The 21,945-nt window shown below is 39.0% G+C and overlaps 4 protein-coding genes across 4 annotated transcripts; 2 read left to right on the top strand and 2 right to left on the bottom strand.

Moving 5' to 3' along the window:
• Window positions 1–230: 230 nt before the first annotated feature.
• On the bottom strand, window positions 231–8,931 carry LOC137712453 (uncharacterized). The gene is made up of 24 exons (XM_068451523.1): window positions 8,523–8,931; window positions 7,753–8,112; window positions 7,272–7,404; window positions 6,979–7,154; window positions 6,438–6,511; window positions 6,269–6,304; window positions 6,079–6,169; window positions 5,696–5,755; window positions 5,329–5,494; window positions 4,949–5,145; window positions 4,484–4,585; window positions 4,192–4,302; window positions 4,028–4,093; window positions 3,848–3,946; window positions 3,394–3,630; window positions 3,169–3,270; window positions 2,966–3,073; window positions 2,463–2,777; window positions 2,121–2,308; window positions 1,943–2,045; window positions 1,649–1,794; window positions 1,412–1,491; window positions 816–979; window positions 231–651 (listed from the first exon to the last, which is right to left on the bottom strand). Exons 1-24 carry the CDS (start codon window positions 8,889–8,891, stop codon window positions 469–471), a joined length of 3,666 nt encoding a protein of 1,221 aa, XP_068307624.1. The 5' UTR covers window positions 8,892–8,931; the 3' UTR covers window positions 231–468.
• Window positions 8,932–10,094: 1,163 nt separating this feature from the next.
• LOC137712397 (remorin-like) lies at window positions 10,095–11,806 on the top strand. Its single transcript, XM_068451484.1, has 5 exons — window positions 10,095–10,199; window positions 10,373–10,606; window positions 10,674–10,869; window positions 11,107–11,188; window positions 11,276–11,806. Exons 2-5 carry the CDS (start codon window positions 10,414–10,416, stop codon window positions 11,474–11,476), a joined length of 672 nt encoding a protein of 223 aa, XP_068307585.1. The 5' UTR covers window positions 10,095–10,199; window positions 10,373–10,413; the 3' UTR covers window positions 11,477–11,806.
• Window positions 11,807–14,022: 2,216 nt separating this feature from the next.
• On the top strand, window positions 14,023–16,351 carry LOC137711988 (transcription factor PIF7-like). Its single transcript, XM_068451134.1, has 6 exons — window positions 14,023–14,066; window positions 14,612–15,113; window positions 15,222–15,329; window positions 15,411–15,476; window positions 15,585–15,989; window positions 16,235–16,351. The coding sequence occupies exons 1-6, from the start codon at window positions 14,023–14,025 to the stop codon at window positions 16,349–16,351; spliced, it is 1,242 nt and encodes a 413-aa protein (XP_068307235.1).
• A 490-nt stretch (window positions 16,352–16,841) lies between these two features.
• LOC137713599 (uncharacterized) lies at window positions 16,842–21,792 on the bottom strand. Its single transcript, XM_068452922.1, has 3 exons — window positions 21,604–21,792; window positions 21,059–21,113; window positions 16,842–20,427 (listed from the first exon to the last, which is right to left on the bottom strand). Exon 3 carries the CDS (start codon window positions 20,393–20,395, stop codon window positions 17,105–17,107), a length of 3,291 nt encoding a protein of 1,096 aa, XP_068309023.1. The 5' UTR covers window positions 20,396–20,427; window positions 21,059–21,113; window positions 21,604–21,792; the 3' UTR covers window positions 16,842–17,104.
• Between the last annotated feature and the right edge of the window lie 153 nt (window positions 21,793–21,945).

The raw sequence follows: 21,945 nt of genomic DNA, 5'->3' as shown, positions 1-21,945 counted from the left end.
AGACCCCACCTGGGATTAGTCGTACCTTCAAGGCGTGAGATACCTCAGGCTTTGGCAAAAAAAAAAAGAAAAAAAAAGAACAAGGTACAAAAACGTAGGGTTTATAGTTTTTAAAGCCAGTAACAAAAACGTAGGGTTTTAGAGAAGAATGAGTCTCTCGGAGTCACTGACTCACTGGTCCTTTAGTTTCTCCTCTCCAGCACAATTCAATCAAACCAAGGAAAAAAAAAAAACCTAAAAATTAAACCAAAAAGTTTGAATCTTTTATATATGTACAAATATTGCTTTATATTTCCGGTGGAAATGCTTGTATCGTATACAGCCGGCCGACGACAAGTACAAGGCAACTAAAACTACCTAAATCTGCAGCTTCAACTTAAACAGTCTGAACTCCAGAAATTGAGTCCTAGACATCAAAAGGTTCTCAAAAATTCAAAATATTCGCTATTCGAAGAAAAAATACATGAATTATACTCCTAACAGATGGCTATCTACCGTTGGAACCTTGTTGCTACTGGAGGGCTCGTCCAAGTCTTCGCCTGTAGTTGTAGCATCCAAGGGATTTTCCAATGAGTAGGCGCTCCCGGGAACCTTGACGAAAAGCTCATCCTCAATTGCATCCTCTTGCATAATCTCTATATGTTCCGGGCCCTAACAAAATCAGTTAACGTGACGTCAAATTTGCAAATTCAATCTAAATGAACTTTAATGTAGTTTAGGCACAAGGAAATGAACAGTTGCGTCCTTATTACTAGTATTCTTACCGAAGAGCACGTTAGGAAAATAGAAAAAATACCACCGGTTTCAGAACATACCGCTAGATTAGTCTCCGTAGCTTTCTTTTTAATGTCGTTCATGATTGCTTTCAGTTTTTTCTTAGCCCGGATCCTTGTTGACAGCCGTTCAGCACATTGTGCTTTAGTAACGTTGCGATGACAGGCCACACAAAGTGTTCTCATGTTCTCGAGCCTGCATTCACCTACACAAGTTTTGAACAATATAAGACTTTGAAAACCAAAGCTTAAATTCTAACCACGCACATAAATTGGAAAATAAAGTATTTGTGCTGCGAAACCAAAAGAAGGGATCTTCAAGAACGATGTGGTATATCTCCACAAGTGAAAACAAGAGTATGAAGACTAGCATTTTAAGGTATGTTTTAACTACTTTTCTTAACATTCAATGACAAGATCACACTGTTTTTCAACAGGTATGATATGAGAAACATCACCAAATCAGCGGAATGAAACAAGTTGTAACTCCATTTATTACGTGAACAAAACACTAATCAATAATATTATGAATTAGTGTAGTTTAAATCATCGGAAAGTTGGTTGGGAAAATCAGTGGTACAAATATTTGTGGGGAGAGCAAATTCTGGAAAGTCTTCTAAGAAGTAATTAGTACATACCTCCACCTCGATAGACAGGAACAAAGTGGTCTGCATGCCATGCGTTGCCCTCTTTCGGATCCTTAACAAGCCTATCAAGCCTGCATGACGTCAAATGATAATATGTTTTGGTTTGAAGGAATCGGGGATATTGTTGGTATTTGAAAGTACAATTGTCGGGTAATTAGCAGAAGCATTAAGAAGAAAAAATGAAACATTTTCTTCTAACTAGTTGCACGACAATTTCTTCTAACTTACGGTTTCTTCAGAATTGCCACTCGTGGCGCAAATTTTTCAATATACTGCCTCCTCATTGCCAATGATAACGGTCTTAGGTGCTCAACAAGTTTATGACAATCTAATTGGCAAATTGTGCAGACACCACGTTCCAGTTGAAAAAGCTCCTGTAAATCAAAGGAGACAAAGCTCAAGAAAAAAAACATACTCCAAAAGGTTCTATTGAAGTTGTCTTGCCACATGCATAAAATCAAAATAGAAGAGAAGAATGTGCTGAACTTTGATTATCTCAAGTAACATATTTCATGTCCTTACATGACGAAGAGATCTATTACTTGTTCGGATGCGGTATTCTTCGTAGCAGCTAAGCTGGCAGAACAGATCTTCAAAATATTCAGGTGTCTTGGCATTATGGCCCCTGAAATCAAGTAAAGTAAGTGTCTGAAACAAAAAGATGCATCAAGTACATGTAGATAAACTACGGACAACTTACGTGCATGGTGATTGACAGAGTTTGCACAGAGGATCATCAGTCAGAGTAAAACCCTGAGTGTATTCCTTCTCCTTTTTTCCATAGCCACTACGTAGGCGGACTTTTTTCCACTCAGCGTTTGATGGTAAAGGTTTGCTGATCTCAACAAAAGGGGTAGAGCGGCGCTTGCTTCCACCTTTCAGTAGTCCCTGTTAGAAAATAAAATGATTTGTAAGCATAACAGTACACTGCTGAAAAGACACTGATACGTATTATCAATAAATGCACAGAGAAAGGAGATCAAGTTTACTCCCACAAAGGGATATCAACAAAGTATGAAAATTCAGATTTGTAAAAAGATACCCTGATGTCGTGGTTAATGCCTTCGCACAGGTAGCACAACTCAATAGTCAAAGGAAGCTGCAAAGGCTTTCCAAGTAATTTTTTTTGTTCGATGGGCCTCAGTTTCTTCCATTCTTTCATGAATGCAAGAAAAGCATGCAAATAACCTGGATTCTCCTTCAAAAATTTGAAAGAAGTTCCTTTAATATTGTCAGCAGCAGTAGAATTCAATGCCTCGATTTCTTCTGGTCTAAAATTCTCAAAAAGTGGCCTTGGTCTTGAATCCTCTCCCGAGATGCAAGAATACAAGTGGATTCTACCAGTGTATTGGCTCACCTAATATCCAAGAAAGAAAGTTGTGATCAAATACTGTTTGTATAATCGCCACCATCTGTAATGCTGAAGTAACTAAATGAAGCCACATACACTTGAGGGCATCAATACAGACAAATCAACTAATAAGAAAGACTGTCCACTATCTGATTGTTTGAAACCATATCTATTAACCAGATTGCAAGTTTTACCTCAAATCGCAAAGCATCTACTTGGTTGGTAATACTTTCTTTAGCTTCCGTTGGCTGAACTGGTTCGGTGTCCTTTGATTTGGTTGCTTGACAGTTGTTTTGGTGTTCCTGCAAATTCTAACTTATAAAATTGCTTCCCTTGACAATAAATTTAAAGGAAAAAGTCATCTCTTTCTTTTGAGTCAAGAAAAATTCGAATGTGCCTTTTCAAGTCCATCTTTGTCTTCACTGCTCGTAGAAACATCTCCTTCCAAGTTCTCTTCTGAACATCCCTTGTCCCCATTGCAATCAGAAACCACTTGAGCCTATTTCACCGATAAAGTTGTATACATCATGACACAAAATAAAAAATAAAAATAAAAACTCAAAACGACGAAAATTCACTCTCATACTTAAAAGGAGGTGCAGTTAATACGCTTAGGTTTTACCTTGGTACTACTGTGCGTTTGGGATGAAATTCCATCACTATCATTGTGCTGTGCAGATCCATGTAGAATGTTTGCAACTAATTTATCATACGCTGGTATCATATCTTTGGCTAAGCAGCCAAAGTTGGGCAATTTTATTGACTCTCCAGAGACCTCATCACCCGCTGTCTTTTGCCATATATGATCTTCACAAGTATCAGCTCCACCTGACTTCTCAAAGAAAGAAATACCTTCGACCTGCCAAACCCAAATATGAAGTTAAATCCTACATTGCTTATGGCAGAATGGAAACCAAACCTGACTGCATAAGGATTAGATAAGTATTACATTTTCTGAAATTAACCTAGTACTCAACTTGTTCTGTATTTCATTTTAGGACAATAATGATATGAACATAGTAAAGAGGTTTAGAATCCAGTTAGAATTGAAAGGAACTTCCGAAAATGAAAAGTACCGGTATCTCTTGTATTGCATCATACTTCCCATTCGTTGTAGATGAAACACGGTGCAAACTCTTGTTCAAGTTTTGCCAATGTGACTCGTCTATAGTATCCTACAACATGTTATACTCATCAATAAAAGGGAAATAAAGAATACGTTTACAGAACTTTTATATAACAAAAGAAACAAGCACCTTTCCGCAAAATATGTATATGTTGACTGCATTTGTTTGCCCTCTCCTGTGAGCTCTATCCTCAGCCTTCAAATCAGAAGAATCATGCGCATCAAAGAGTCAATAACATATAAAATAGAGGAAGTTCAACAATGGGGCCTGAAATTAGTTTTTAATGTTTAAACCTGAAGCATCAACGATGGAGACTGAGGCAGTTCCAAGAACACAACATGCTTTGCTGATGAGAAATCAAGGCCAACACCTCCAGCAGTAATACCAATTATTGCAATCTTGACCTGAAAATTTGACACAATACATAAGTCAAAACACACAAATATATGGGGCAAAATAAAGGATTCTTGGCTGTGACCTCAGCAAAATGTGCAACTCAAAATGTGGAAAGGATATTTGGTGTGGTTAGTTTGTAGGCACATCAAGCAAAATTGCCGAGGAAATAATAGTATAGTATATACGAACCTCAGTAGATAATTGGAATGATTGTACAGCTTCCTGCCTATCTGCGGCAAGTGTATTTCCATCAATTCGGACAAAAGTAATCCCTTTCTCGCATATGAACTCCTGATAATTCAGAACAAAACAAGACTAAATTGAGGAATTGATTGGACAGAAGCATTAATAGCAATGGCCACCAACCATTAACATGATAATCCATAATGAAATACCAACAGAAATAAGGCACAGAGTTCATGCGAGTAATTAGACAACGGTAATGAAATACTCATAAACATTACAATCATAGTCCACCATTTTATCCTTTCAATTTCAAATAACTAAACACACACTACCTTTTGAATAACTGGTCACAATGGCCCTAGATTGGAGCAGTAAACCCAAGTAACCCCACTTGAGCAACTTTAATCACTAAAATACAACCATTCTCAAAGGATGAACAGGAAGCACAAATTTTGGAGAAAATCTCACCTGTAATCCGTCAAGTACTTTATGGTGATGCGCAAATATTAACATTTTGTGAGAACTGGAATCTGATTCCAAGTTTGCAACACCATCTGATTCTCCAATGAGCGGATGAAAGGAGAGCCATTCCCGAAACCCAGCTAGCTTTGCAATACCTAATTCTTGGTAGGAAAGTTGCCCTGATCTGCAGCAACCCTCACTATCTAAAAGCAATAGGGTAAAAGAAAAAGAAAAATGAGTATTGGCAGATAAATAATAACACTAGCTGCACGAATTTTTTCTCGAAATGGCTTCTCCACCAAACCATCAAGGGGCAGGAAATAAAAGAAAACACATGACCCTTTGGTTGCATGCACATATTCGAATGCAGAAAATATTCAAATTACCATTTGGTTCATCCAAATTTTCTGAATATGCATTCTTAGTGGCACTTCTTCCCACCCTGACAGCAGCTATTGCTGAAGCTATATCTGATTTCTTCAGTACTACTTGTATAATCTGCCGGCGTTTGGGTGGTAGCTGAACCAGGACATGTTCCTTCAAGCGTCTTATCTACAATTAAGTGTGCAATTAAAAAAATGAGATTTGAACAAGAATAACCAAGGGTACAAAAGTATTACAAAGTCCCAACCATGTTAAAACAGCAGAAACACCTTGGTCACTAGAACAACATGTAAGTTAACTTTAAACATACATGGAGTTCAAAGAGAGGACATATACATCTTAAAGATAATATAAAGAACAAGAGCACACCATAACCGTTTGCTTCAGTAACATGTTCAACTCCTCCAAACGAGTGCCCTTAGAGAAATCCTGCAGCACAATCCCATGGAGTATCTCAAAACTTTCCTTTGTCACAGTAAATCGTTTAGAAAAAACTGATGCTAATAAAAGGTGCTAGCACAACTGCAAAATGTATTGGTAAATATATAGATACGGGTTGACAGTAAATTTAATTTCTCCACAAGAAGAAATAACATCTGAAATAGTCAACCACAAGGCTTTTCAGGACAAAATGGAAAGGCCTTTTAGGCCATGGCCAAGAAGCATGAAATTCTGATCATGTTTAACTACGTGGCAGCACAAAGAGGATAATTTTCAACAAATCAATATAAATATATGATCTTCAATATTACCTGAAAAGTTTTCCCTTGAACACCGTGGATATATTTGACATCACAGTAAGTTTTGGCAAAGTCATACTTGTCTTTTCCCAGCAAACCAGGCCTATGAAAAAGGAAAAAAAAAGCAAGATGTAAAGTAACCAATAAACCGAGAGCGAAGCAAGCCGGTTGATAGAGATATAACAGTGTGAAGAGAACTTACCATAACATATCTATCTGATGAAAAATGTCATACGGTCTATGATCACCTAGGAAGATATACAAAATGAGACATTAGAACGGACTAAAGAGTGGTTAACTAGAGAGAAATACAAAAATAATACAGAACTGCAGACAATACTGCCAATTTCTTCAAAGTCCCATGATACAACCTTGACAAAGAAGGTGTTCCAGATAGCAAAACTATGCGCTTGACCCTTGTTGCAATGTCAAGAACAGCTTTTATCTGTAAATACACAAGATTTAATTAGCATATAGTAAAAGCTCCCTGCAAGTATAGTATACTTAACTAATTACTATGAATATTCACAAAAAGCAATCTAGGAGACTAAATTTGAATGAAAGCGGTATTCCTCGTATTACAATTTTTGTTCATACTAGCATCTTTAAGCTGCCAGTCCATAGAATTGATGACAAAAATATGCAGAAACAAGCAAAGAAATTTTTGTTCCCTTACATTAAGTGTATAACACCCAAATTACCATCCAAAACCAAAGACCTCAAAAGATAGAAAATTCATAAATTATTAATTTTAATTTCCAGCGTAGAGAGGCTAGCGTTATATGGTACAGGCAACAATAAGAAGACACTCTAAATCTTGGAGCACCTTATACGACCAATTTATCATTAAACCAGGTGTTATAAGAGTCCTTGTAACCATTGATAGTTGGCATGATAAGAAACATGCTTTACCTCTCTAGGTTCTGATGATTTCTTGGTACATCGTACGTGGTGGGATTCATCAACAACTAAGAGAGCCCATTCTCGTTCAAGCATGCTCTTATGCAACCGGTGGAGCATTGTGTAAGAAATAACCACAACTCTGGGCCATCTCTTTAAATTGGCAGGATTGTTTTCATGACCAAATACTGGAGTCACAAGACCATGTGAGAATCCATTCATGTTTTAGAAGTAAATCTATAATATATATATATACACACACATAAATTGAACAAAAGTAAATTGGGAACAGCTAAAGTATGTACCTAGATGGATGTCAGCTGGCAAGCAAAACGGAAGCCACCGCTCTAGTTCTTCTGCCCAAGAGTAACGCAAAATGGCAGGGCAAACAACAAGTATGGAACCTTCATGCATGAAACAGCTTGCAATAGCAATAGCCTGGGTGGAAAATTGTTAGCATATTAAATTTCATTTACTCATGGCAACTTTAGGGGGAAATAGGAGAAAAAAAATTAAAGTGCAGGAGATACACCTGTTTGTGTATAGTACAAAGTTCTGTGTGTGTGTGTGTGTGTGCGTGTGCAGTCACTGAATGTGCACGGTTGTGAAAAAGCTAAATAATATTGCAGATGTTATCAAAAGCAGCGTTCTAGCACTCACACTCAATAAAACTACACTGCACTGTCCCAGTACTGACTCAATGCACCAAAAAGGCAGTATGCAGTCAAAACCTAGCACCATGAATAAAAATCAAAAGGCATTTAAGATCACTTAATAAAAAACTACCTGGAGTGTCTTTCCAAGGCCCATTTCATCTGCAATAAGACATCGTCCACCTCTCTGCAAACCAAATCTAACACCCTCATGTTGGAAAGGCAAAAGTGCATCTAACAGCTTCGTCGGTAGCTTCCCAATGAACTCATCAACCATTTCGTCCGACAAGTGTTCTGGCCTGCATGGTATCCATTTTCCCGCAACAAAAGAATGTGAAAGTCTCTCTACAACATTAAGAGTGCCCCAAGGTATCTCTTCGGTGTCAATGCTCTTGCTGCTTCTTAGACATTTCAAGACAGCACTGTAATCACTCAGCTTATAAACACCGGCCTTTCCACCACCATGATTTTGCGTGTAATGGGATGGCATGACCTAAGACAATTCCATAACACCACAATTTAAACACAAAATCCTCACTAACAATTGCCATACGTTTGAATATTATAATTTTCTTATTGAAGTAGCTTTACAAGTACTGAATACCGATAGTATTAGTAATAGTTTTATAAGAAAGAAACAAAACTCAATGCACTAAAAAATTTAGCCTTTTTTCGAAACGAAACCACTGAAAATCAGAAAACTTTTATTCAATTTCCTTTCTCTATGTTCATTTCCGCCACCCAAACAAATACCTTTTGAAGCATAGAAAGAAGCTATTTTGGAAACCAAACCACCAAAATTCACAAAACCCAGAATTCAATTTCCTTTCTTTCCTATTTGTTCAACCATTTTTTTCTCACCGCACAAAATTAAAACAACAAAAACCCACTTAAACTACTTACATAAGCCAAGCAATCACTTAGTCTCCTTAAGCACTCCTCCTGCCCCGGAAATGCAAACCCTTTTACGGCAACTGGGGTGGCTGAGAAGGAGTCCGGGGAGCAGATTTCGAGCCTGACCCGGAACCTCGCTGGAAATTGGATATCCGGAACCGGTTTGACCCGGGAAGTTTCGGGTCTCGGATCGGGGATGCAATGCGTGGAGCTTGGGGTGAGGTCGGGAGAAATCTTTCGGCACTTGAAGAGTGACCACGGGTTTTGCTGCTGTTGTTGAAGATTGGAGGGTTCGGATTCGATCAGCGCTTTGCGTTTCGCTAGTGCTGCTAATCGATTCGCTTCGGCTCGTCTTCTTTGTTCTTCTGTGATCTCCATTTTTGGGAATTAGGGTTTTGAGATTGGGGGAGAATTCCAATTTTTGAAAGGGCGGGAATGGGAACCTCAGGGAGAGAGGGCTTTGAAGAAGGAGATAATCGAAACAAAATTCAACACGTGTGTCTGCACGTGACACAACCCGATAAAAAAACCGGGCAAAACGGGTTGTTTCTTGAGAACTTTAACGAAAAATTTTCGGTACTGTTTACTTTAACGAAAAATCACATTTTTATACTAAAAAGTCAATCTTGATACTATTCATCTTACCCTTTATTTTATCCTTATCATTAAAACTCAAAGTTTTCAAATCATTTTCATTAGTTTTCCTTTATTTATTTTCATTCGTGTTATCGGGTAGTACATGATTGATGAAATATGCTAAAATTACCAAGTGCTTGAAAAGGTGAAACCCCAAAAAACAAGCAAACACAGATGCCTCTCAATGTTTGACAGTGAACCCTAAACCCAATAACACACATCTGCTAGTTCCCCCTCCAACTTCCATCAAATTTGACAATTTTTCTTCAACACTACGTAGTATTAATTAATACAGAAAAGAATATCTGATATTAAACATAAAAAATCTGAATAGTGGTAAAACTCAAATTTAACAGTTAAAATACTCGTAACATTGAATTATACGTAGCATTGAAGTCTTACCCGAGAAAATTCTTCAATACATTATAATTTGTTGCTTGCTTCCTCTGGTGGGCCAACAGATTCCAATGTTGGTGCCCAATGTTATAGCCTTCCCAACCGATGGAAAAAGGACAGCTACCTGCATGGAATGGTGATAAGCAAAACTTCAAGAACGCTACTGCATCTTGAAGTGATTTCCACACATTTTTTTTCGTCGTCCACGCCCCAAAGTTCATTTTCAGTATTCGGATTGAAGAAATCAAAAGATATAAACAAAGAAGGATGTTCAGAAGAAGAAAAAGAGTGCAGGAAAATCATGTTTCCGAATATAATATGAAAATTATGAAGGAAAAAGAGGCCCATAGAATTAAAAATGGAAGAATCTAGCTAGTTCAGGTTTCTGCGCATGTGCCTGTGGTGTTGTATTTTGGGGAAAATCCTTTGCTTCTTCATGCAAACTGCAAAGCGTATCTTTCCCTTTGCTTCCATGTTTCTCCCTGTTCATGACCAAAATTCTGATATAAGCAATAGCAACACACCTTTGCTTCTATTTTTCTTGGCAGCCAAACAGTAATCTGCTTAAAAACCAGGAAATTTGAGAGCGAAGAACCGGCAACAGAGGTTTCTGAAGAAAGAAAGCCGCCGGCCCAACAAACAGAATCTCTGTAGGTACTAATCTGCATACTATTCTACTTTTTTTTCCTTATATGTATGTAGTTAGAGTTGATTATTTTGTCCAAAACAGAATGTTACGCTATCGAAAACTGAATGTTATGTTCAATTCTGTGGCTTGAGTTACAAGAAAACTCAAAAAACTCCCACTGATTTATTTTTGTTCATAGCAAGGGGCAAAACGGCTTCCCGGGCCAGTTTTTCGGAGGAAATGAGCCATTATTCTGATGCACAAGATATCGAGTCTGCAACTGCGGTTGCGGCAGCTGCCTTTTCCATTCACTCGATTGAAGAAGCTAAATTACAGTATCAAAAAGGGACGAGGGAAAGCATTCCGATCTCAAGGACCAAGAGTCTGCAGGATCTGATGACTGGGCGGCCAAACAAAGAAGCAAGGAATGCTGGTACTTGACTATTTATTTTTTTCGTGATAAAATGTTTCGGAGAACTAACAGGTTGTATTCATAATAGGTGAAGTTTCAATGAAAGATCAAAGAGCACAGGAGAGTGCTTTTCCATCTAGGTACCCGAATCGTGCATCCTCTTCAAGACCTTCGACTCCTGCAAATGGATACCAAACCCAAAAGGGAAGTTCAGGCAGACGTAATGCTGCGGACACAAAAGCAGATGCTTGGGAGAGAGCTCAGATGAAAAAGATTCAGAAGCGGTAAAGATTAAATGTTTTATGTGGAAACGATCTCCGCACACCCCTTTTCTCCTTTCACATGTCCTCATTATTTTGTGTCCTTTGATTCTCCTTTGATTGAATCAAAGGCCAGAAATAAACAACTGGGGTGCGCTGAGGGGAAAAGGCGTGTGCGGAAGTCACTAGTACAACATAATCGTTGTTGATAGAAGATGGATTCAGTTTATTCCTTTTGAAATGGTCAATTATACTATCCAGGTATGAGAAAGTGAAGGCTACAATTGTTGCTTGGGAAAATGAGAAGAAAACGAAAGCAAAAGCTAAGATGGAGAGGAGAAAGGTACGTTGCAACGATTGTTGTTTTTTTAATTCAAAGTTTGCGAATGGCAATGAAGAAGACTGCTGAAATAGTGTGTTGAAATTGCAGAGTGAAATTGAGCAGAGAAGAGCAAGAAACATGCAGCATTACCAAATTAAGCAAGCAAGAATTGACCAGATAGCAGGAGGAGCAAGGGCACAAGTGGAAGAGAAACGAAGAAATGAAGAGTCGAAAGTGAAGGAAAAGGTGAAAAGGATTAGGTCAACAGGCAAGGCTCCTACTACATGTTTCTGCTTCACTTGTTACTAGAAGGTGAATCGGTCACTCGATCTTCTGCTGATTAAAATCTGTATATGTTAACCACATTACGGGTACCTAACAGTATATCGATCCTAACTGATTTTAATTTGTATATGATGTATAACATTTAATGGTTTGTTGAATCTGCTAATCCAATAAAACTAAATATTTGGCTCTTTCGATTCAAAGACTTGAGACAGCAGATTTTGCAGGCACAAGGAGTTAGATACCTGTTCAATCTGCCACTTCATCTAAAATTCTCAAACACTACAAAAAAAATCCTTGTTATAATTTTGCCTCTGCAGGCTTAAACCATGAAAAGTATTGAAATGGACTACATCAGGGGGAAAGAATAAGGTCCAAGATTTTGACTTGGATCAACGCGAGTCACGGGACATTTAAGTATAGTTGTAAGATATCTAATGAAACCGTCGCTGGAATTGAGATCTCATTCAATGAGAAAGATATCAAACTATCTAGTTAAACGCTTCCCTCATTTTGAGGGCAAGGGCACAATAGGTGGAACATTATGCTGGACTAAATTACCCTAAACCCTAAGCCCTAAACCATGAACTTTGAAATTACCTCCACCACAAGATAGCTACTTCCGCCAAAAGCGACGTTGTTTCCAACAGCTACCTCCTCATCACATCTTGCCCTCATACTTTGGACTGTTATTTTGCGATCTCCTAATATGTTCATCAAGTTATAAATAAGCAATCTCATATTGCAGCAAAAGTAAACTATTGGCAATCTTGTCTGGAAATCTTTTTGAACAATTTTATATGACACAACATTAGCTTCAATCAGTCGATCTGTGCATCACATGCTCCTGTCTCTTCACGTCGAGCATTGTTGTTGACTTAAGCCAGATTGATCAAGAGGCTGGAAGCCATCCAATTTCGAGCTTTCGAGTTTTTGCCACCCTAGCTAGCAGAGAGTCAGAAACCAGACCATCAATGAGACGGAGAGAAAATGAAAGACAATTGTCCAAATGCGATCAGTTCTGATGGCCCTAATCCGAATCCACATACACATAGATTAAATGTAGTTTAGAATATCGCCTTCTCAAAAAGAAAAGTTCAGTTCTCATGATATAGCTCAAACCTGAATAAATCATTGGCTCTTATATTTCAGCACACATAACTCTGCAAAAACATGCACCAGATTCTTCAGCCTGGCTAGCTCTTTTTTTATTTATTTATTTTTTTTTTGGTCTTTTTTAAAACATCATCTGGTATTTTCCTGTAACAATAACGCATAACAGCTTGCAAGAGATGTTTATATGACTTGCAAATTACCAACTAGCTCTTAGCCTACAATTTAAAAAAGAAATACAAAAATTGTAGTCAAGTCACACCCTGCCACTACAAAAATGGACATAGATGACTGGTTACTCAATGGCCAATAACGTCAAAAAGCCACGGCCCCGTCATTTGGGGCCACGGATGACGCACATATACATACACACACAATAATATATATATATATATATGTATGTATGTATGTATCTGTATATTGTGTATAAATTCCTGTAAAAGTTATTGTTGGTCTCAAGTGGCAGCACAAGGTAGACAGAGAGGGAGATAGAGATGGAGATAGAGAGACAGATGGCCGTGAGAGGACTCAAATTGTCAATTCAACCAAAACTGATCTATCTGTTAAATTTAATGTGTTCATAACTTGCATGATATATGTTGTAAATCAACCAGACGAGGTTGTCTTGAACTTTGAGGCACTGCATAATGTGAGATTGTCGACTTATATCAGCGGCTAAATGATTAAAGGGAAAAACTATATTTTCACCGGTTCTAGTACCCTCTCTCTTTTAAGATTTAAAGAAATTGTGATCGAGTTACGAAATTTGTGTTGAGAGCATTGGTCGTCAAAGGATGAAAAGTCTAGCTTGGTAACTTGGTATTAGAGTAGACTCATGTAAAATTAATCAAACGTGAAAAACTGTGTAAGGTGAGGTTGAGAGTATCCTACACGAAATGACTTGAAGACCCTCGATCTATATTGATCTAGGGCAATTGAATTATGAAATTCGTGTTGATGAGAATTTAGAGCGAATTATTCATGTATTAGGTGTAAAAGACTGTGCACGTGAGACTGAGAATATCCTACGTGATTTGTGACGGTATAAAACACCACATGAAAAAAAAATAACAAATGACTTTAAGACCCTTATCTAAAATGGTCCAGGGAGAGGCAAAGCATATATATATATATATTTTTTTTTTCTTCTCCATTCTTCTTTTTAGCTACCACATGTTTTGTGTAAAATATCCATCACAGCAATTGCGAGTGTGACACAAAAAAGGGACCAGAAAGACAATGAAATAATAAGAGAGAGTCCAAACTCACATCTCCAACTCATTCATTTGTCGAGAGAGAGAGAGAGAGAGAGAGAGAGAGAGTTATATAGAGTAGTACTGTGGAGTTCTGATTTGGAATACGATTACTATATTCAAAGGAAAGACGAACAAGAAATAACAAGTCGAAGGAGGAGAGAAAACAGATATCCTCCATTCCTCCTCACGTGTGCATGCGTCATGCAGCAGCAGAACCACCCCAACGCCAGTCGTCTTGTCCCTTTGTAAGCACCACTGTTCATATTTTCTTTCATAAACCTTTGAATTTTTTGTTGATTATTTATGTAATTTTCTCTCTTAATTTCTGCTTTTTTATATGGAGTTTTTTTATTTTTTTATTTTTTATCAATGTGTAATTGTGTATGGGATAATTAACCAGAATTTGGTGTTTTTATTCCTTTTCAATGCTATTTACACTAGTAGGATTTATATGCTTCTCTTATCCCGCTTTATTCTCTTAACTAGAATTTCGATGTACTCAAAACCTTTGAGTTGTTAAAAACCCAATTACATGCTATAATTAATCATTCTTTTCGTAACAATTATCATTCGTGAAATTGAAATTTGAACCTCATCTCATAGATTGAAGAATAAATATCATTAGGCCAAACGGTTATGTACCTTAAGCACTTTGTTTCAAACATTGAGTTTTTAGTCAATTAACTTATTTTTAGACAGTACAATTCATACTCTTTCTTTTTATCAAAATATTTCATTTTATATTAGGATTTTCTTGCTCATTCACACATTTACTTTGGATTATTTACAGGTCTAATTATGACGTCACAGAGCTAAAATTGGAAAAGGGCCAGTTGGCCATGCATGGGCTTGGTGCGCTTCTTCGTACAGCCCAATCAAAGCCCACATGGAGCAGGAGCAGGGCTTGTGACACACTGGAATCAATTGTCGATCAAGCTACATGCCACAAACGTGACCCAAATATCATCCGCCATGACCAGACCCCGGCAAACACAAGCTCGGTGGTTGCATCCTCCGGCGAAACATGGACCGACAGCTCTGTTCAGGTGCCGTTGGCGCAGGGGTGGATAAGAAAACGCAGTCGATCAGATTCTGGCTTCTTCGAGAATAATTTTAGTACTAATAGCATTCATGAAGAACATGCAGATCCCAGCAGTTGTGCTAGTCCTGGTGCTAGTGTTAGATTGTGCAGGGACAATCATACAACTACATCTACGTTAGTTTCTTTTGAGTCTCCTTCCAGTTTGAAGACCAAAAGCACCGACGAGGATTCAGCCTCTCACGGAGGACTGGTAAGATACATGTACATATTCTTTGAGGCGTCGTACACTTTAAATGATGCTATGCTACATGTATCACATTTCTCGTCACATCCCTCGCAACTTGTATCTTACAACTAGCAGGAAAACCGAGATGATGGCCGGAAAACCACCAAAGGTGGCAAATCAAGCCGTTCACACTCAACAAGACCAGGGCGAGCTGCTGCTGTTCATAATCAGTCAGAGCGGGTAACAATTTAATTTCGGTCTCCCCCATCTAATAATTTGTGTGTGGAAATCACTTCCCTAACTGAAACTAATTCCGTGCAGAAACGAAGAGACTTGATTAACCAGAAGATAAAAGCTCTGCAAAGGTTGGTGCCAAATGCAAGTAAGGTGAGAAAATTTGATGTGTGCTTAATTATGATCATCATTAATTGATTTAATTTGGAGAGAATGTTATTTTTGTGGTTAATTTTGGACTTGTCAAGTGAATAATTACAGACTGATAAAGCTTCAATGCTTGATGAGGTGATCAAATACTTGCAACAACTTCAAGCTCAAGTCCAAATGATGCATAATCTGAGAAATTTCATGCCTAATGGCCACATGAATATGAATATGAATATGAATATGAATATGATGGTGCCTTTAGAAATGATGCAGCAGCAGCAGCAGCAGCAGCAACATCTTCATCAAATGTCACTCCTGGCTCATATGGGAATCGGAATGGGAACGCGCATTCATCCTACGCCAGTTGTGGCTGCCGCTCTTCCTTCTTTCATGCCGCCATTTATGATGCCGCTTTTAATGCCACCACACCCTCCTCCTCAAGCAAAGCCTGAACCAACCAGCACGAATAATGGTTCAGACCCTCTACCTGATCCATATTGTGCCCTCCTAGCACAAGTACGTGTTTCCACATACGTGTGAGGGAATGTAGCAGGAAACCCATGCTTGGAAGTACTTCTAGAATCGCTAAAACCATTTTCAGATAACCAAAAGTGTTTATAACAGAATGCTTAAAAGTGTTTTATGCGAGAGCATCTGCTATGTGCTTCCAGAAAGCACTTTCTAAAGAAGCATTGCTATTCGGGAACGTGATCTTTGATTTTTAACTTTTGGAACTAATTTGAATAAAACTTGATTTGCAGCAATCAATGAATATGGACCTGTTCAACTGGATGGCAGCTCACTATCGCCAACAAGTCACTCCGGCAACAGCAGCGTCAAGCAGCCAGCCGCAGGTAAACCATGTTCGAAGGAACTAATGAGGACTCACCTAGCTTCGGGAGATAATAGTTTACGTGATAAGAGAAATACTAATATACGATCTAGTCCCAGTAAATGCGACTAATTCCAACGTTCTCTGAATTACTAATGGTCTTGTATGCTTGGACTTGTCAATTAAGTCTTAGAGATTATTTCTTCCTATATAATTTTGCTAAAATACCGAATCTGGATGATCGGAAGTCCACATCACAACATCCTGGAAAATTGATGCATGACTGTTAAAACCATAACAATTTTGCACCACACTACATTTTCTGATGTGAGTTTTGAACCATAACAATTAATCTGGTCTCTAGATATCTACGTACTTATTCGTGTTACCGACGTTCTAGACATGTCACATGACAACGACTCATAACCATCTATGGGGGCATCTATGAAAATGGCAGTCACACCATGATCCCTAATTGTTCATCGCAAGCTTCGTAAATATGTAATTTCGATAAGCAGTAACTAATAAATCACCAACAATCACGTTGCAGAAACATACAACAGAAAAATAATAGCAATAATGCACAACTCCTTCAGCAAACCAATCGGTATAGCAGTACACACAAGAAAAATGTTTCATATTCTCAGAGAGCATTCTCACCTTGATTCAGTTCTCTCTTCACTTATGCCTCCGCAACTTCACAAGCTCGCATAACTTCAATCCCACGCAACCTCCAAAACTACTGCATTCATGTTTTTTCAGATATGTACAGAAATCATAACTATATGTTTTTGGTATATCAGACTGCATCTTCTGTGTCTGTTTCCGATGCCATGGATTTGGTATCCTGAAGCGAAATCACAGTCTCGAAAGCACCAACCAAGGCCTTGACTTTACTCTTCCTGGACTCAACAAGCCTACTGGCAGTCTCTTCAATCACATTATTCAACAACTTCTGCACATCCTTCCTTCCTGTCACACCTTGGTGTCTCAACACAACTTTCTCAGGACTCGTTTTAGTACTACCATTCAACCCACTATCACCGGCCGCTTTCCTCCTCAAGCTCTTCCTTTGTGAACCTTCCACATCTCGTTTGAAGTTTCTTGGAACAACTTTCTCACTTTTGAATTTACCACCATTTGACTGGCTGCCATCAACTTCAATCCTCCCAAGGCTTCGCCTTTTGATAAAAGCACCATTTGAGTGACTGTGATCAACTACATTCCACCAGGGGCTTAATCTTTGGAATACATCACCAATTGACTGGCTGTCGCATACTTCTTTCCTCCTGGCGCTTCCCCCTATGACACCACCCTTACCAGTTTGGGTCTCCCCTGCCAATCTTACTCGCCTGAATTTGAGTCTCCTTGTAGTATTGATCTCAGGCTTAATGTCAAGCACCCTTCCTCTCCTGAATGTCAGCTTTCGGGCTGAGCTGTTTTTACTTTCAGAGCTAAGTATCTCAGACTTTCGAGGCCTAGTACTCTTCCCCACCTTCAAATTTGCTCTTTGATTACCAGGTTTCATTGCTTTGCGTTGAGAGGTGGCGCCATTTTCTTTTTTATGAGTGGACTTGGCTGGGGATGCGGACGCGGATGATGATGATAAGGATGACGATGAAGATAAAGGTCTTTGAGTACTACGCCTCAAGCCTTTGTTTTTAGGGGATGGAACAGTAGGTGAACGACCATAACTTCCATTTGCAGTGCGTTTCAAGTTTTTCTTCATAGAGGATGTAGGTGCTCGAGTGGTACCAACTCCCTTCCTAGCTTGTCTCGAGCTTTTGACTTCCGAGGATTGATGTGATGACGATGATAACTCAGGGGCATCGGCACCATTTGGAGTTGGTTCGACAGTACTATTCTCAGTATTAGACTCGATGACATACAAAATGTTTTCTGGAACATCCTTATTGCAGGGTCCCTCAGGTTCAACTTTTCGGGGACCATTTTGATCTTTCATATGAGACAACCCTTTAAGGTTCTTAAAGCTTCCAGCATTTTCATTGGAGACTCTCTTGACGGGGTGTTTGTAAGTCAAAGAAACAGTTTCAGGCTCTAACATCTTTTTCTCAACCAATACAGGAGTCCTTGGCGGTTTGCTTCTGTTTTTTCTATTGACACTGCTGCTCGAACCTTCAGGTATTTCCTTGCCTTTTCTAGTTCCACTCTTTCCTTGATTACTTGAACCTTGTCCTGTGCAAGAAGATGACTCTACTTGCTCACGCTTCACCTTTGAACCGATGGAACCTTCTGTAGAAACTTCAATCTCCTTAATGGGAGTTAAAACTGTTTTTGAAGAGACATTTTCTTTCCTTTTTGATGATAAAACTCTTTTCTCCATGACACCAGAATGATTAAGTTTCCGTGCTTTAGAATCTGGAGAAGGATTAGGTTTGACTGTTGATATCACTTTTGAATCGGTGGAATCTTCAGCAGAAACATCTATATCCTCATAGGAAGGTGAAACTCTTTTCTGCGTGGCAATAGAATTCTGGGACTCGGAATCTGGAGAAGGCTTAGAATTGATTGTCGATGTCACCTCCGAATTGCTCAGGCTTGGGTCTGATCCTGGGAAAGAAGATTGATCTAACTGCTCAGCTTTCATCTTCGAATCAATCAACTCTTCCATACAAATGGCTATTTCCTTGGGAGATGAAACTTTCTTTGAAGAAGCGGTTTCTTTCTTGGTAGATGATGAACCTTTTTTCTCCATGACGACAGAGTTATTAAGTTTCCAGGTTTGGGAATGTGGAACAGACCTCGATCCAGTTGTGGATATCACCTTTGAATTTCTCAGGCTTAAAGCCGGTTCTGGGAGAGAAGATGGCTCTGATTGCACACGCTTCACCTTCAAACTGGAGGAATCTTCCATAGAAACATCAATATCCTTGGAAGAGGATGGAACCTTTTCTGCAGAAACAATTTCCTTCTTCCTCAATGACAAAACTTTTTTCTCTGTGATGGCAGAATTGTCAAGCTTCTTGGTGCCGGAATCAGAAGGCTTTTGATTTGTAGTGGACATCTGTTTCCTCTCTGTTGCCGATTTTCGCATTGCGGCAGTTGCATTTTCTTCAGAAGCATTTCTCACTCCATATTTGCAATAATCATGGCAGGAACCTGTTGGAGCTCTGAGATATCGGGACTGAATCCTTCTACCACCCTTTGGTTCCATTTCAAGTGGGATCCACAGAACAGAGTTCCTGCTGGTATCCCCAGCATTTGGTTCCATTTTCTGTGGGACCGCTGGCATAGAGTTCCTTCCGATACCACCGCCATTGGGTTCTAATTCCTGTGGGATCACTCTGATAGAGTTCCTTCTACCATCACCACCATTAGGCTCCATTTCCTGTGGGATCACTGGGATAGAGGTCCTTTTGATGTCAGCAGGAGGATCTACTTTATCAATGGAGCTTCTTCTGATATCACAGGCATTAGACTCCATTTCCAGTAGGTTCTCTAGGATAGACTTGCTTCTGATGTTTCCACCCTCAGGCTCCTTTTTCTGTGGGATCTCTAGGATAGAGTTCTGTTTGATAGCACCACCATCGGGTTCTATTTCCCGTGCGACAGTTGCAATAAAGTTCCTATCATCATCACTGAGATCCATGTCCTGCGGGACCAGTGGGATAGAGTTTCTTTCGGTAGAAGGAGAATCAACATTTCCAATAGAGCTCCTTCTGATGTCACCACCATTGGGCTCTATGTCCTGTGGAATCCCTACGACCAAATTACCTATGACCGAATTACCTCCAACATCACCACCCTTGGGATCCATTTCCTGTGGGATCACTGGGATAGAGCTCCTTTTGATATGAGGAGGATCAACATTTCCGATAGAGCTCCTTCTGCTATCACTGCCATTGGGCTCTATGTCCTGTGGAACCCCTAGGACAAAGTTACCTCCGACATCACCACCCTTGAGATCCATTTCCGGTGGGATTTCAGGGATGGAATCCCTTCTGATATTACTGCCAACGTCACCCCAATTGGACTCTGGTTCTTGTGGGATCGAATTATTTTTGGCCTTGTCACCACGAAGGTCCAGGACTTGTAGGATCACTGGGATACCGATGTTCTCTACTTCCATTATGAAGAAGACGACATAGCAAACTGACAACCCTGTAAAGTATTATAATTTCCCAAGAAAGAGTGAGTGAGATAACGCTCGCAATAGTTCCAGAGAACAAAAAAAATGCTGATTTCATATTGTATCATGAACAGAAACAAAAGCTTGCAAAAGAATTTAGAGATTACATTCTCAAAGCTTTAACATTTATGGTGAGCCTTTTTAAACTTTGACAGTCCCTAATTGTCTCTTTCTTTCTTTTCCCATTCTTGGATTCGGGTTTTATCCTTTTTAGTACTCCTAAGAACTTGTCACTGCCACATTGCCTAAAACTTATCGAACACCAGATAATCGAACATTCAACCTCCTAATTCAGATGGGATGCCCTTCAGATACCTCATGCATCAACTTGTGACATTCTACGATCAACGTACCATTTGTGCACCCAAATTCTAATCTGTAAAATCCTAGTTGCTACTTGTTAGGATCAAAGTAGCAGCATCTCACACGCTCTAAGAAGATTAATTCAACTTTCATTGCACAAAATGCTTAACACAACCTCATGCGAGCATTTCGAAAGATTTCAAATCACCCTATTAAATTGTTAAGCAAAGTAAACACACCACCTAACAGCTAATACAAAGAGCAAGAGGTCTAATGCAGATATGTAAGACATAGACATACCATGATTGGTCTCCTCCGAGAATTAGTCTCGATTATTGAGCTTGTTGTTCAAAACCTGAAAAACCATACAAAAAAGGTACAATCAAGATGAATGCAAAACCATCTATGATCTGCATTTGCAAACATCAATACCAAAACAAGAACAACGTATCTCATACATCACCAAACCGTCGAAATGATAACGGTAAACACAACCAATTCAATTTTTTTCTTTGACACAAGCGATATTCTACACTAATTCATCAAACCACGGAGATGGGGATTCGAACTTGGGTGCAGAGACATGGATTCAAAATTTTCTCATTAAAGATGCGAAGAAAGCATATTTATGATGAGATATCGAACATTTAGGAAAACAGAGACTAGCCCATTTGCAGTTTTCACACAATCATTCATTTCATACAAAAACAAACATAAAAAGTCCATATTTTCACATCAACCATGAAACTAAAATCACAAAACCCATCTGCAATCCGGTACAAAAAATCACATTCCGTGGCGGAAAAAAAAAATCCAAAACTTGAACAAAGCATCAAAGATCGAACCTTTTTCTTGTGTATCTTCCTATCCCTCTTCTCGATTACAAGAGGAGAAAAGACCGCAAAAGGGAGCTGCACAAAATTGGTCGTCCCTTACAAAAAGTAGCGATTTATTCGTCGTCGTTGGCTCTGTGAGGATGAGAATGCGCGTTTGTTTTGGTGGCGGGTCGGCTGCCTCTTTTTGGCTGGAAAGAGAGAAAGCAGAGGTGGAGGAGAGTGAGAGAGTGAGAGAGAGAGGGAAAATGGCGGGTCCTAACGGTCCCAACGACCGAATTTACCTTCCGTTTTTAGTTCTTTTCTTAATTTTTGGCCTGGGTGTCTATTGAATATAATTTGTTATAATTGGGG

The sequence above is a fragment of the Pyrus communis genome, chromosome 13 (genome assembly GCF_963583255.1).
Source record: "Pyrus communis chromosome 13, drPyrComm1.1, whole genome shotgun sequence".
In the NCBI taxonomy this organism is placed as follows: Eukaryota; Viridiplantae; Streptophyta; class Magnoliopsida; order Rosales; family Rosaceae; genus Pyrus; species Pyrus communis.
The sequence above is the reverse complement of the archived record's forward strand: the minus strand, read 5'-3'. Positions and strand labels throughout refer to the sequence as shown.

Excerpts from the sequence above, each read along its gene's own strand:
- LOC137711988 (XM_068451134.1), top strand. The coding sequence starts at position 14,023 with ATGCAGCAGCAGAACCACCCCAACGCCAGTCGTCTTGTCCCTTT. Across the intron at positions 14,067-14,611 it reads GCCAGTCGTCTTGTCCCTTT|GTCTAATTATGACGTCACAG; the intron begins GTAAGCACCACT and ends GATTATTTACAG. Across the intron at positions 15,990-16,234 it reads ATTGTGCCCTCCTAGCACAA|CAATCAATGAATATGGACCT; the intron begins GTACGTGTTTCC and ends CTTGATTTGCAG.
- LOC137713599 (XM_068452922.1), bottom strand. The coding sequence starts at position 20,395 with ATGGAAGTAGAGAACATCGGTATCCCAGTGATCCTACAAGTCCTGGAC.
- LOC137712397 (XM_068451484.1), top strand. The coding sequence starts at position 10,414 with ATGAGCCATTATTCTGATGCACAAGATATCGAGTCTGCAACTGCGGTT. Across the intron at positions 10,607-10,673 it reads CAAAGAAGCAAGGAATGCTG|GTGAAGTTTCAATGAAAGAT; the intron begins GTACTTGACTAT and ends TATTCATAATAG. Across the intron at positions 10,870-11,106 it reads ATGAAAAAGATTCAGAAGCG|GTATGAGAAAGTGAAGGCTA; the intron begins GTAAAGATTAAA and ends TATACTATCCAG.
- LOC137712453 (XM_068451523.1), bottom strand. The coding sequence starts at position 8,891 with ATGGAGATCACAGAAGAACAAAGAAGACGAGCCGAAGCGAATCGATTA. Across the intron at positions 8,113-8,522 it reads TAAGTGATTGCTTGGCTTAT|GTCATGCCATCCCATTACAC; the intron begins GTAAGTAGTTTA and ends GAATTGTCTTAG. Across the intron at positions 6,512-6,978 it reads AATCATCAGAACCTAGAGAG|ATAAAAGCTGTTCTTGACAT; the intron begins GTAAAGCATGTT and ends GTGTATTTACAG.